Source organism: Eleutherodactylus coqui, chromosome 2 (assembly GCF_035609145.1).
Source record: "Eleutherodactylus coqui strain aEleCoq1 chromosome 2, aEleCoq1.hap1, whole genome shotgun sequence".
Taxonomy (NCBI): Eukaryota; Metazoa; Chordata; class Amphibia; order Anura; family Eleutherodactylidae; genus Eleutherodactylus; species Eleutherodactylus coqui.
Window position 1 is genome coordinate 115,182,894 of NC_089838.1, and position 14,103 is coordinate 115,196,996.

At 45.0% G+C, this 14,103-nt stretch overlaps 1 protein-coding gene across 1 annotated transcript in view; it reads right to left on the minus strand.

Annotated features, from left to right (window-relative positions):
* Positions 1-186: 186 nt before the first annotated feature.
* LOC136610018 (uncharacterized) overlaps positions 187-14,103 on the minus strand; it is a 75,721-nt gene continuing 61,804 nt past the window's right edge. The window contains exons 3-7 of the mRNA XM_066589288.1: positions 6,835-6,945; positions 2,507-2,569; positions 2,118-2,294; positions 477-627; positions 187-339 (exon numbers count right to left, since the gene is read on the minus strand). Coding sequence (XP_066445385.1) covers positions 187-339; positions 477-627; positions 2,118-2,294; positions 2,507-2,569; positions 6,835-6,945 — 655 coding nt within the window. The remainder of the gene's footprint in view (positions 340-476; positions 628-2,117; positions 2,295-2,506; positions 2,570-6,834; positions 6,946-14,103) is intronic.

Below are 14,103 nucleotides of genomic sequence, written 5' to 3' on the forward strand. Positions count from 1 at the left end.
TATACAGTCAGTAGTTATAGGTAAAGGCAATGACCAAGATTAGAGAATGTATGTACTCTGTTGTACAGAGAGGGTAGGCCACTATTAAGACTAGAGCAAAATGACTATCTTCTCGGAGGGCTATAGCATTGCTTACTAATGCTCCTTTCTGGTAAACGCACAAGCTCGGTATACAGGTCGTTGGTCCTAAATCCTGAACATTGGAGACAGAACAGAGCAGTGTATGAAGATTCCATCACACAAACTAAAGCCTAGAACTTGAGATGCAGCAATATCTTTCTGAAGGCAGAGAATCCAGTTAACGATACAGAAGCTCTGTAAGTACAGCATAGCATTTTTCTGTGCAAATGGAAGGTTAATTAAACTTAGTCCAAGAAAGTGCCTTCAGAAAGTGTACTGATGTCATAGAGGTCAAAATGGGAATAACATGTTGGTCTATGCATGTATATACTGTAATGACATGTAAATGTCTTTACCTCGGACAACTTTCTTGGGGTTTGTGCATGATAGGATCCGTTATAGAAAAAGTTTTGAAATGGATTTGTCAAGATACTGTCCATGCGGTGATAGACTTTAGTCAGGGAGGAAAGCCGGTCTACTTCTTCCTTTAGCTCAAATGTTGAAGGCCTTCGTAATAGAGGAATGGTAATGATAGTGGAAGGAAACTAATATCAATGTATTGGAGTAAATGTATTGGAGTAAATTAGATCTAGAAATACTGCCAGCGTTGTTTAATGGCTAAAGACAATTATACTGTAGACTGGTTTTCATAGACTTGTATCTTTATAAATGAACTGACCGTTCGTGTACATAGAAAATGATATACTGTAGATGTTTTCTATAGTTCATTGATTAAGAGTTATGAGAGAAAAGTGGATGTATCATAATATTGTTAGAATATGGAGGGAATTTCCTCCAATGACCTGCTGAGTCCGTGGATATAAGTTTTATACTTGTGTTCCCTGTTCTTCCGGTATTGGCACTGGAAGTCGTCACTCAATGCATTGAGCAGTGCTGTTAAGTAGTCCGCCAATTTTATTGGGTGTACTACTCCGCAGCGCTGCTTCCAGATGCCATGGGTCACCCACTTTCAGCCCATAAGCCTGGCTTAAAGCGCTAAAAGTAGGTGACAGATTTCCTTTTAAAAGGGTTTCTTTTTTTTGTTGTAGTCATAAAATTTGAATACATAAAAGAGCTTATTTAAAAAATAATCCTGGTACCCCATCACCAGCTTTTACCCGGGCAGGGCACCCTAATCTCTGAACTGCAGAAATGGCCTTCAGGGAAGTCCTGTTTTGTAGCATCTATGGGCTGAGTATGGATAAAACACAGTCATCTAACATCACAGAAAATGATGCTGAATGATGTAGTACCCATATAGAAACAGGAGATGGCAGCATCCGTGGTGCAGTAAAAGAATCTTTTTATTCCTCCAATCAATAAAAACGTTTAGACTCCTAAGAGTCTTTTTTAAGTACTTGAAAAAGACTCTTAGAAGTCGAAACATTGTTTTTACAAGCAGAAGTACTTACAGTTTGTAAACAAAGACCTTGAAACTGAGGCTAGAAGACACCTAACTTATACATATGCATAACTTATTACAATTCATTATTATTTGCCAGAGAACACCAGAATTGGCAGGTCAGCCATTGGCATCCCATTTTTGTCACCGATGAGAGCAGGTTTTGTGCTTAGCACATGTGAAAGAGTCCAGAGGCACTTTGCTGAACATCATGTTGCCTGCTAATTGTTTTTTGTTTTTTTTAAATTTTGTTTTTATGACTGGTGATAAAAATGACATCTTTCTTTTATTCTGCACCTCAGTACAATCATGGCAATAGTAAATCTATATCATTTTGTCACATTTTACAAGTTGGGAAACCCTGCTGAATCCCGCTGTGTATGGAGTCGACTCGGCTACTTAGACCACTCCATTCACTCCTTGCGCCTTCTGGCAAAAATATACAGCAGATGGCACCAAGGTGTTAAATAATACTTTTTGAGATTTCTTGACCCTGAAATTCATAAACGCTTCATTTATTCAAAGATTGTTTTTGTTTTCAAATGAGATCTAGAGATAAGCCGAGCATTTAATATGATCACAGATTTCGATATACCTGTCTTGAATAAGAGCAATAAACTTAATAAAGGGTAAGAAAGTAGAACCCTCTTCACCAAGAAGAACAGCAAAGCTCCTGACTTGTTCAGGCGTGACCGGAGTTTGAATAGTTTTCTCAACGATTTCTTTAAAGTCATTGTGATGAATGCAGCCGTTTCCCAGAGCATCAGCTTCACTAAAATGCAAATGCATATCAATGAAAAATAATGCATTCACCAACACCCGATTAATATGTATTGCAATAGAAGACTTGTTCGTGCTTAATAACCCAATAGTTGGAAAAATGTTGTAGCAAAACCATGAATAAAAATTTTGAAAAAAGTATAGTTTCAGATTAGAGTTGAGCGAAGTTGTTACTTTAGAGATACCGGAAAAACATATGTTCACCATTTTGCATAGTTCTCTGCGTTACCCAGGAAACACCATTTGGAGGTAACCATGTGACATTTCCTTTATATAAAATGACATCAGGAAGTGAGAGAATTAGATTTCATACGTAAAATTTGGACGCTAATTCTTTTGCACTTAGAATTGAATAATCGAGTTGGGACCCATTAACTTTTCCTACTTATGACATAATGCTCGTGCCAAATTTCAAGCTTCTATGACATCGGGAAGTGAGAGAATTAGATTTCGTACGTAAAATGTGGACGCTAAATATTTTGCGCTTAGAATTGAACAATCGAGGTGGGACCCATTAACTTTTCCTATTTATGACATAATCAATGCCCGTTCCAAATTTCATGTTTCTATGACACCAAGAAGTGAGAGAATTAGATTCTGTACGTAAAATTTGGACGCTAGTTCTTTTGCGCTAGAATTGAATAATCGAGTTGGGACCCATTAACTTTTCCTATTTATGACATATTCAATGCTTATGGCAAATTTCATGTTTCTATGACTTTGGGAAGTGAGAGATTTAGATTATGTATGTAAAATTTCGACGCTAATTCTTTTGCGCATAGAGTTGAATAATCGAGTTGGGACCCATAAGCTTTTTCTATTTATGACATAATCAATGCTCGTGCCAAATTTCACATTTGTATGACACCGGAAAGTGAGAAAAATACATTCCGCACATAAAATTTGGACGCTAATTCTTTTGCGCATAGAATTAAATAATCGAGTTGGGACTAGAGATGAGCGAGCGTACTCGGAAAAGCATTACTCGCTCGAGTAATTTGCTTTATCCGAGTATCGCTGTGCTCGTCCCTGAAGATTCGGGTGCCGGCAGGAGGAGCGGGGAGGAACGGAGATAAGATCTTTCTCTCCCTCTCTCCCGCCCGCTCTCCCCTGCGACTCACCTGTCAGCCGCAGCGGCACCCGAATCTTCAGACCCGAGCACAGCGATACTCGGATAAAGCACATTACTCAAGCAAGTAGTGCTTTTCCGAGTACGCTCGCTCATCTCTAGTTGGGACCCATTAGCTTTTCCTATTTATGACCTAATCAATGCTCGTGCCAAATTTCACGTTTCTAGGACACCGGAAAGTGAGAAAAATACATCCTATACATAAAATTTGGACGCTAATTCTTTTGCGCATAGAATTGAACAATAGAGTTGCGACCCATTAGTTTTTCCTATTTATGATATAATCAATGCTCGTGCCAAATTTCAAGTTTCTATGACACTGGAAAGTTAGAAAATTACATTCCGTACGTAAAATTTGGACGCTAATTCTTTTGCGCATAGAATTGAACAATAGAGTTGGGACCCATTAGTTTTTTTCCTATTTGTGATATAATAAATGCTCGTGCCAAATTTCACGTTTCTATGACACCGGAAAGTGAGAAAATTACATTCCGTACGTAAAATTTGGACGCTAATTCTTTTGCGCATAGAATTGAATAATCGAGTTGGGACCCATTAGCTTTTCCTATTTATGACATAATCAATGCTTGTGCCAAATTTCACGTTTCTATGACACCAGAAAGTGAGAAAATTACATTCCGTACGTAAAATTTGGACGCTAATTCTTTTGCGCATAGAATTGAATAATCGAGTTGGGACCCATTAGCTTTTCCTATTTATGACATAATCAATGCTTGTGCCAAATTTCACGTTTCTATGACACCAGAAAGTGAGAAAATTACATTCCGTACGTAAAATTTGGACGCTAATTCTTTTGCGCATAGAATTGAATAATCGAGTTGGGACCCATTAGCTTTTCCTATTTATGACATAATCAATGCTTGTGCCAAATTTCACGTTTCTATGACACCAGAAAGTGAGAAAATTACATTCCGTACGTAAAATTTGGACGCTAATTCTTTTGCGCATAGAATTGAATAATCGAGTTGGGACCCATTAGCTTTTCCTATTTATGACATAATCAATGCTTGTGCCAAATTTCACGTTTCTATGACACCAGAAAGTGAGAAAATTACATTCCGTACGTAAAATTTGGACGCTAATTCTTTTGCGCATAGAATTGAATAATCGAGTTGGGACCCATTAGCTTTTCCTATTTATGACATTTTCAATGCCCATGCCAAATTTTAAGTTTCTATGACATTGGGAAGTGAGAGATTTAGATTCCGTACGTTAAATTTCTACGCTAATTCTTTTGTGCTAGAATTGAATAATCGAGTTGGGACCCAATTACTTTTCCTATTTTGGAGATAATCTATGCTTGTGCCAAAATTCATGTTTCTACGACATCGGGAAGTTGGAGAACTTTTGGCGAGTCAGTCAGTGAGTCAGTGAGTCAGTGAGTCAGTGAGGGCTTTCGTCTTTATATATATATATATATATATATATATAGATGTGTTTTGAAGCGATCATAAAATTCCTGCATAATGACAGTACGCAGTGCCCACCCAGCCGTGACCCCAATTATATAAAATCAAGCCGATCCTACAGCATTTTAATGCTAAGTTTGCCCAGACGTACACCCCTCAGAAAAACATTGCTGTAGACATTAAAAACAAAAGGAGAATATCATGGACTTCTGCCACAGCTGTGGCAGGAGTTTCCTTCATCCCTGCTGGGATGAGGGAATCCTCTGCCACAGCTGTAGCAGACGTCCAGGATGCTATCCCATTGCTTTCAATGGGGTCAGCGCTGCCGCCGACCCCATTGAAATCAGTGGTTTTGTGGGAACCCCCGCAGCATGATTTTCAGGGAAGGGCCTGAAATATAAGCCTTTCCCTGAAAATCATCCCTAGCTGGTTAAAAAAAAAGCTTTACTCACTTCTCCATTGCTCAGAAGCGTCCTCCGGCTGGCTCCCCTGCACCGCTGTCCAGCACTTTCATCAGGTGGGCATTTAAAAATCCCCACCTCCTGAAAGGGCTGTGCTGATTGGCTGAGTGCTCAGCCAATTACAGGCAGCGCTTAGCTATTCATTGATGAAGTGAATGGAGCAGAGTCATGAATGTGTGGCCACACTGCCAGAACTTCGAGACATGCTAGGACTGAAATCTTAGGATTGGTGCAGGTCACAGCTGTCAGACCCCCCCCCCCCCCCCGATTAGCAAGTTATTCCCTATGCTGTAAAATAGCAAGAACTCTTTAAGTGGGAAGATGCAATTCCACATCAATGCTAAAAATATTGATATAAAATCCTGGGCTCAATTTGTGTTTAGTGAAGTAGAAGCTTCACAGAGTTTTTTTTTTTTTTTTTTCATAAAAGACTCATTGCAATGGGTAACAGCCAACACAGCAACTCATGTCAACTTAGTTGTTTCTTGAACTTTGATTTAACGCCACCATCTACATGCATAAAAAGCTCTATATAGCTTTTTTTTTTATTCTACTCCGAGGTATAGTAAAAAACGGCATAATGTATCAGAAAATGACCACCCAATCTTGGCTTAACTTGTGATTGCTTTTATGTAATGCAGCTTGTCTATTTCTTTTGTAAATACAGGGTGGTCCAAAGGTATGGAGACATCTGAATAAATAGAAAACAGTGGTTGGGAATGCCATCCTGTGTGTGGTATGCCGCTAGGGAAAAAAGGGCAAATCGGTGAGGGGTGGTGTCCTACACAGTGGCCATTTTGAAAGCTGCCATCTTGGAACTAAATTGATATTTTCAAATGGGAAGGGGTGCATGTGACATATATATCTGATAGAGAATTTGATAAGGAATCTAAATATGTGCTTCAATGTGACACAGTTTTTCCCGTGAAGGTTATACATTTTCTTTTTGTTACAGACACAGATATAGCTGCAAGATTAACATGCAAAGAGAGGACAGATTTAGATTCCTCATCAAATTCTCTCAGATACATATGCCACATGCACCCCTTTTCCATTTGAAAATATCAACTTGGTTCCAAGTTAGCAGCTTTCAAAATTGCCATGTTGGACACTGCCTATCTGATTTTCCCGCTTCTCCTTAACAACATGCCACACACAGGATGGCGATCTCAACCCCCCTTTTCCATTTATTCAGGTGACTCTATACCTTTAAACCACCCCATATAATAAAAACTTGTGGAAAATGCTCTTTAAGGCCCAATGCCCACAGGCGATCTGATTTGTGGAATCCGTGTGGGTCACCCGTATGCGGAATCTAATCTGCCCGTGGACATTGGGCCTTACTGTATGGAATTTTTATGCCTGTAGCTTGAGCTAAATGCAGGAGTGAATTGAAAGCTCAGAAGACAACCAGAACTGAAGAATTACAATGCCAGCTGTTAACCGGAGTGGAGTTATACCCTGTAGGGAAATGCAAGTTTATATTAATATAGTGACATATAATGAACGTACCGAAATTGTGCCAGCAAATGAATAAAAGGGCCTTGACATAACTGGAAAAGCAGCCATTCAGCTTCTTCAGCTAAGAAGCCTTCGCTGGTGCCACTGATATTACTGCCTTGTCTAAAAAGGTAAGAAAAGTCATTAAGAAGTTAATTGTACGTTAAAGTTATGTAATAGGAATAGTTAGCATATGTTTAAGTGCTTGTGGATAGACAACTCTCCCTAATATACACACTAATAGAAGAAATTTTGTAAATTACTCGGTGTCCTTAATATTTCAGTTTTCACGCTTGCTACTAGAGGTCCTAATAGGCTGATGCTTCTGTAGCTTCCCCCCCTACAGTGACTATATGAATGGGGTAAAAGGAGCAGAAACCTCTCATTTCTATTAGAAGGTTAGCAAGTTAGGGGAACCTGTCAGCCTTTTTTACTCTCTCAGGAAAGCACTATCTAGTGACAGCCATGCTGATTGCATTGGTCTATCATATATATGTGAATATGATTTCATTTTGTAGCACTTACAGCTTAAGCCCCATTGACACGCAACGATTATTCAAAACTAGTTCAAAATATGGCTTTTGTGTGAATCGTTGCGTGTAAATGCTTCCATCTTTCAATTTTCGACTGAACAATGATTTTTAGGTGAGCTTAAAATCCATCATTCAGCCAGAGAGAGATAGCAGGGACCACATGCTGTATTCTCCACGGGAACGGCTGATTACATTGTACTCAGATGACAGCCCTAGGCAGCCTCATCTGAAGACAATGCAGCTGAGTGTAAAGTCCAGACCACCTGCAGGGATTTGCAAGCAGCTGCTGGAGCCTCATTTACATGCAAATGAAGGTAATAAACTGCTACTGGATATTAGTGTCCATTAGCAGTTTATGTAAAATGATCGCTAAAACTTTCAATCGATTTGAAAGATTGTCTTTCAGTGTAAATGGGCCTTTATTCATAGCAGTGCATGGCCAGCAAAGAATCTGATGTATTCGTTATATGCAATCACTTTCCATTCACCTGCTGTTGAATGAAAGCGTTCTCCCTATGCACAGTAATAGGGAGAATACGGTCAATCAGTGGTGGGAGGAGCTTGCATATTCTGAATACCAATAACTCCTCCCCCCTGCTCTTTGGAGGAGGGTGCTTTACTCTTATCACGTCTGTAGACTTTAACCTTTTCCTATCCAATACTGGTAATTCAGACCAATAACAGCAAGTACAAGAGAACACAGGGGATAGTTATAGGTTAATAACCGTTGACATTTCACTATCATTTGACTGACTGCAGTGCCATTGTAGTGTCCCAGAACAACATCCTGGTCCCCTCCATAATTGTCATACATGTATTGTCTTATGTGGATGCACTGTGCAAAGCTGTCAAGTCTATTTTCTGTATGTGTGTTGCACAGCTGCAGCCTCTGAAGGGTTAACTCTCTTAAAGTCATTGTCTGTCAGCTCTGTCTGCATGCTGAATGTATCTTTCCTATTGTGTCACATGCTACAAGTGAGGTTATAAAAGTGTCTGACAGCAGGAGTGGTTGTTGATGATCTTCCATCTTCCCATGCTGTTGGAGGACCCACAGTGATGCAGGGAAGCACCTTTAGCTTCCTTGTATCACAAATGAAGAAGGAGAGGTTCCCTATGGAGGAGCTGAGGATCTTCCCTCTTCCCCGATCATCTGGAGAAACTGCAGGGGCACAGGGAGACATCTCTGCTTTCCTTGCGTGTAATATGGAGGAGATGGAGAGACCACCTTACCAGATATAAAATGCATGAGAGAACGAGTGAGTCACTAAAAGTCCCCCAGAGAGAGAGAGAGAGTGCACAACCCCCATCAACCTACTTCACACAAACCAGGTACCAGTTCACATTACAGGCATTTATTTTTCCTGTGTGGCTGTCCGCCAATAGGATCACCACACAGAGGTACGTGATTTTGACACCCACACAGAGAATGTGCGCAACGCATCTAGGCTAAGCCTTCTTGTAAGTGATTTCTTGCCAGAGAGTATGTAGAGAAGTTCTTGTCTTTTCACCTCCTCCGGAGTATATTTCATGTCCAGGATCGGTGACTTATAGATAACGTGGACTATAGGGCCGTATTGTTCCTGTGTATTTTTGCCTCCCAACCTCTGAGCTTCTGCCTGTAATTTCTGCCATGAATCTACCTGTAATTACCTGTTTGCAAACTTTATTGAAGTGAAGTTTTACCGGGCCTCAACCGTTCCTGAAGACCCGAGGTAAAATACACTTGTCCAGTGTTTATTACCCTGCCACATAGAATAACTGTGTGGGAACGGTGGCGTCACGACTAGAGATGAGCGAACGTACTCGTCCGAGCTTGATCCTCGTTCGAGTATTAGCGTGTTCGAGATGCTCGTTACTCGGGACGAGTACCATGCGATGTTCGAGTTACTTTCACTTTCATCTCTGCGACGTTAGCGCGCTTTTCTGGCCAATAGAAAGACAGGGAAGGCATTACAACTTCCCCCTGCGACGTTCAAGCCCTATACCACACCCCTGCAGTGAGTGGCTGGCGAGATCAGGTGTCACCCGAGTATAAAAATCGTCCCCTCCCGCGGCTCGCCACAGATGCATTCTGACATAGTTCAGGGAAAGTGCTGTTGGTGCCGGAGCTGCTATAGGGAGAGCGTTAGGAGTATTTTAGGCTTCAAGAACCCCAACGGTCCTTCTTAGGGCCACATCTAACCGTGTGCAGTACTGTGGAGGCTGCTTTTTGCAGTGTTGCACATTTATTTTTTTTTGTATATCGGCCGTGCAGAGCATTGCGCCCTGCAGTAATTAGACATAGTGCAGGGCCAGTAGTGGTGAGGCAGGGACAGAAGACATATATTGTGAGGCAGGGACAGAAGACATATTGATTGAATATAGGCAGTGGGCCTTTGCAAAAACATTTGGGGAAAAAAATCTATTTGGGCTGCCTGTGACTGTCCTCAGTGTTCTGGGTCTGTGCTGGGTGTAGTAGTCCTCCTAATTCATACGCAGCCAGCTAAGTGTTACAGCAGGCTTGCGCAAAATTATTTCCTGGCTCTGTGTTGGCTGTTAAATCAACGCTGTATTACAGTCCACAGTGCAACACTCTGCAGTTATTTGACATACTCCAGGGCCAGTAGCGGTGACGCAGAGAGAGAAGAGATATATTGATTGAATATAGGCAGTGGGCCTTTGCAAAAACATTTGGGGAAAAAAAATCTATTTGGGCTGCCTGTGACTGTCCTCAGCGTTCTGGGTCTGTGCTGGGTGTAGTAGTCCTCCTAATTCATACGCAGCCAGCTAAGTGTTACAGCAGGCTTGCGCAAAATTATTTCCTGGCATTCCGTAAGCGAAGTCAGCCTCCAACCACAGGCCAATAAGCGGCACATTTTATTACAGTGTTCTGTTTCTGCATTACTGGTAATACAGCATGCTGAGGGGTAGGGGTAAGCCTAGAGGACGTGGGCGAGGACGCGGAGGCCCAAGTCAGGGTGTGGGCACAGGCCGAGCTCCTGATCCAGGTGCATCGCAGCAGACTGCTGCGGGATTAGGAGAGAGGCACATTTCTGGCATCCCCACATTCATCTCACAATTAATGGGTCCACGCGGTAGACCTTTATTAGAAAATGAGCAGTGTGAGCAGGTCCTGTCGTGGATGGCAGAAAGTGCATCCAGCAATCTATCGTCCACCCAGAGTTCTGCGCTGTCCACTGCTGCAACTATGAATCCTCTGGCTGCTGCTCCTCCTTCCTCCCAGCCTCCTCACTCCATTACAATGACACATTCTGAGGAGCGGGCAGACTCCCTGGAACTGTTCTCGGGCCCCTGCTCAGATTGGGCAGCAATGGTTCCTCTCCCACCAGAGGAGTTTATCGTGACTGATGCCCAACCTTTGGAAAGTTCACAGGGTCCGGGGGATGAGGCTGGGGACTTCCGGCAACTGTCTCAAGACCTTTCAGTGGGTGAGGAGGCCGATGACGATGAGACACAGTTGTCTATCAGTGAGGTAGTAGTAAGGGCAGTAAGTCCGAGGGAGGAGCGCACAGAGGATTCGGAGGAAGAGCAGCAGGACGATGAGGTGACAGACCCCACCTGGTTTGCTACGCCTACTGAGGACCGGTCTTCAGAGGGGGAGGCAAGGGCAGCAGCAGGGCAGGTTGCAAGAGGCAGTGTGGTGTCCAGGGGTAGAGGCAGGGCCAGACTGAAGAATCCACCAACTGTTTCCCAAAGCGCCCCCTCGTGCCATGCCACCCTGCAGAGGCCAAGGTGCTCAAAGGTCTGGCAGTTTTTCACTGAGAGTGCAGACGACCGACGAACAACCGGGGAGCCACCACCACCAGCCTCACCACCACCAGCATGCGCAGACATATGATGGCCAAGCACCCCAAAAGGTGGGACGAGGGCCGTTCACTGCCTCCGGTTTGCACTGCTGCCTCTCCCCCTGTGCCCCAACCTGCCACTGAGATCCAACCCCCCTCTGAGGACACAGGCACTACCGTCTCCTGGCCTGCACCCACACCCTCACCTCCGCTGTCCTCGGCCCCATCCACCAATGTCTGTCAGCGCACCGTCCAGCCGTCGCTAGCGCAAGTGTTGGAGTGCAAGCGCAAGTACGCCACCACGCACCTGCACGCTCAAGCGTTAAACGTGCACATAGCCAAATTTATCAGCCTGGAGATGCTGCCGTATAGGGTTGTGGAAACGGAGCCTTTCAAAAGTATGATGGCGGCGGTGGCCCCGCGCTACTCAGTTCCCAGTCGCCACTACTTTTCCCGATGTGCTGTCCCAGCCCTGCATGACCACGTCTCCCGCAACATTGTACGCGCCCTCACCAACGCGGTTACTGGCAAGGTCCACTTAACAACGGACATGTGGACAAGCACAGGCGGGCAGGGCCACTATATCTACCTGACGGCACATTGGGTGAATTTAGTGGAGGCTGGGACAGAGTCAGAGCCTGGGACCGCTCACGTCCTACCCACCCCCAGAATTGCGGGCCCCAGCTCGGTGGTGGTATCTGTGGCGGTGTATGCTTCCTCCAGTAAACCACCCTCCTCCTCCTCCTCCGCAACCTCTGTCTCGCAATCAAGATGTGTCAGCAGCAGAACGTCGCCAGCAGTCGGTGTCGCGCGGCATGCCAGCACAGCAGTGGGCAAGCGTCAGCAGGCCGTGCTGAAACTACTCAGCTTAGGAGATAAGAGGCACACGGCCCACGAACTGCTGCAGGGTCTGACAGAGCAGACCGACCGCTGGCTTGCACCGCTGAGCCTCCAACCGGGCATGGTCGTGTGTGACAACGGCCGTAACCTGGTGGCGGCTCTGCAGCTCGGCAGCCTCACGCACGTGCCATGCCTGGCCCACGTCTTTAATTTGAGTGTTCAGCTCTTTCTGAAAAGCTACCCACGCTTGTCAGACCTGCTCGGAAAGGTGCGCCGGCTCTGCGCACATTTCCGCAAGTCCCACACGGACGCTGCCACCCTGCGCACCCTGCAACATCGGTTTCATCTGCCAGTGCACTGACTGCTGTGCGACGTGCCCACACGGTGGAACTCTACGCTCCACATGTTGGCCAGGCTCTATGAGCAGCGTAGAGCTATAGTGGAATACCAACTCCAACATGGGCGGCGCAGTGGGAGTCAGCCTCCTCAATTCTTTACAGAAGAGTGGGCCTGGTTGGCAGACATCTGCCAGGTCCTTGGAAACTTTGAGGAGTCTACCCAGATGGTGAGCGGCGATGCTGCAATCATTAGCGTCACCATTCCTCTGCTATGCCTTTTGAGAAGTTCCCTGCAAAGCATAAAGGCAGACGCTTTGCGCTCAGAAACAGAGGCGGGGGAAGACAGTATGTCGCTGGATAGTAAGAGCACCCTCCTGTCTATATCTCAGCGCGTTGAGGAGGAGGGGGAAGAGACAGCTTGGCCCACTGCTGAGGGTACACATGCTGCTTGCCTGTCATCCTTTCAGCGTGTATGGCCTGAGGAGGAGGAGGAGGAGGAGGATCCTGAAAGTGATCTTCCTAGTGAGGACAGCCATGTGTTGCGTACAGGTACCCTGGCACACATGGCTGACTTCATGTTAGGATGCCTTTCTCGTGACCCTCGCGTTACACGCATTCTGGCCACTACGGATTACTGGGTGTACACACTGCTCGACCCACGGTATAAGGAGAACCTTTCCACTCTCATACCCGAAGAGGAAAGGGGTTCGAGAGTGATGCTATACCACAGGACCCTGGTGGACAAACTGATGGTAAAATTCCCATCCGACAGCGCTAGTGGCCGAAGGCGTAGTTCCGAGGGCCAGGTAGCAGGGGAGGCGCAGAGATCAGGCAGCATGTACAGCACAGGCAGGGGAACACTCTCTAAGGCCTTTGACAGCTTTCTGGCTCCCCAGCAAGACTGTGTCACCGCTCCCCAGTCAAGGCTGAGTCGGCGGGAGCACTGTAAAAGGATGGTGAGGGAGTACGTAGCCGATTGCACGACCGTCCTCAGTGACGCCTCTGCCCCCTACAACTACTGGGTGTCGAAGCTGGACACGTGGCCTGAACTCGCGCTGTATGCCCTGGAGGTGCTTGCTTGTCCTGCGGCTAGCGTCTTGTCAGAGAGGGTGTTTAGTGCGGCTGGGGGAATCATCACAGATAAGCGTACCCGCCTGTCAACCGACAGTGCCGAAAGGCTTACACTCATCAAGATGAACAAAGCCTGGATTTCCCCAGACTTCTCTTCTCCACCAGCGGACAGCAGCGATACCTAAACAATACGTAGGCTGCACCCGCGGATGGAAGCATTGTTCTCTATCACTATCAAAAACGTGGACCTTTTAGCTTCATCAATCTGTGTATAATATTCATCCTCCTCCTCCTGCTCCTCCTCCTGAAACCTGACGTAATCATGCCGAACGGGCAATTTTTCTTAGGCCTACAAGGCTCAGTCATATAATTTTTGTAAACAATTTTTATACGTTTCAATGCTCATTAAAGCGTTGAAACTTTCACCTCAACCAATTTTTATTTTAACTGGGCTGCCTCCAGGCCTAGTTACCAATTAAGCCACATTAACCAAAGCGATTAATGGGTTTCACCTGCCCTCTTGGTTGGGCATGGGCAATTTTTCTGAGGTACATTAGTACTGTTGGTACACCAATTTTGGGGGGCCCTCGCCTACAGTGTAATCAAATGAATTTTTAGCCCACCTGCATTACAGCTGACGTTACATCAGCTGTGATGGGCAATGCAATGGGATATATTTATGTACCGCCGGTGGCTTCCTGGCACCCACCTATG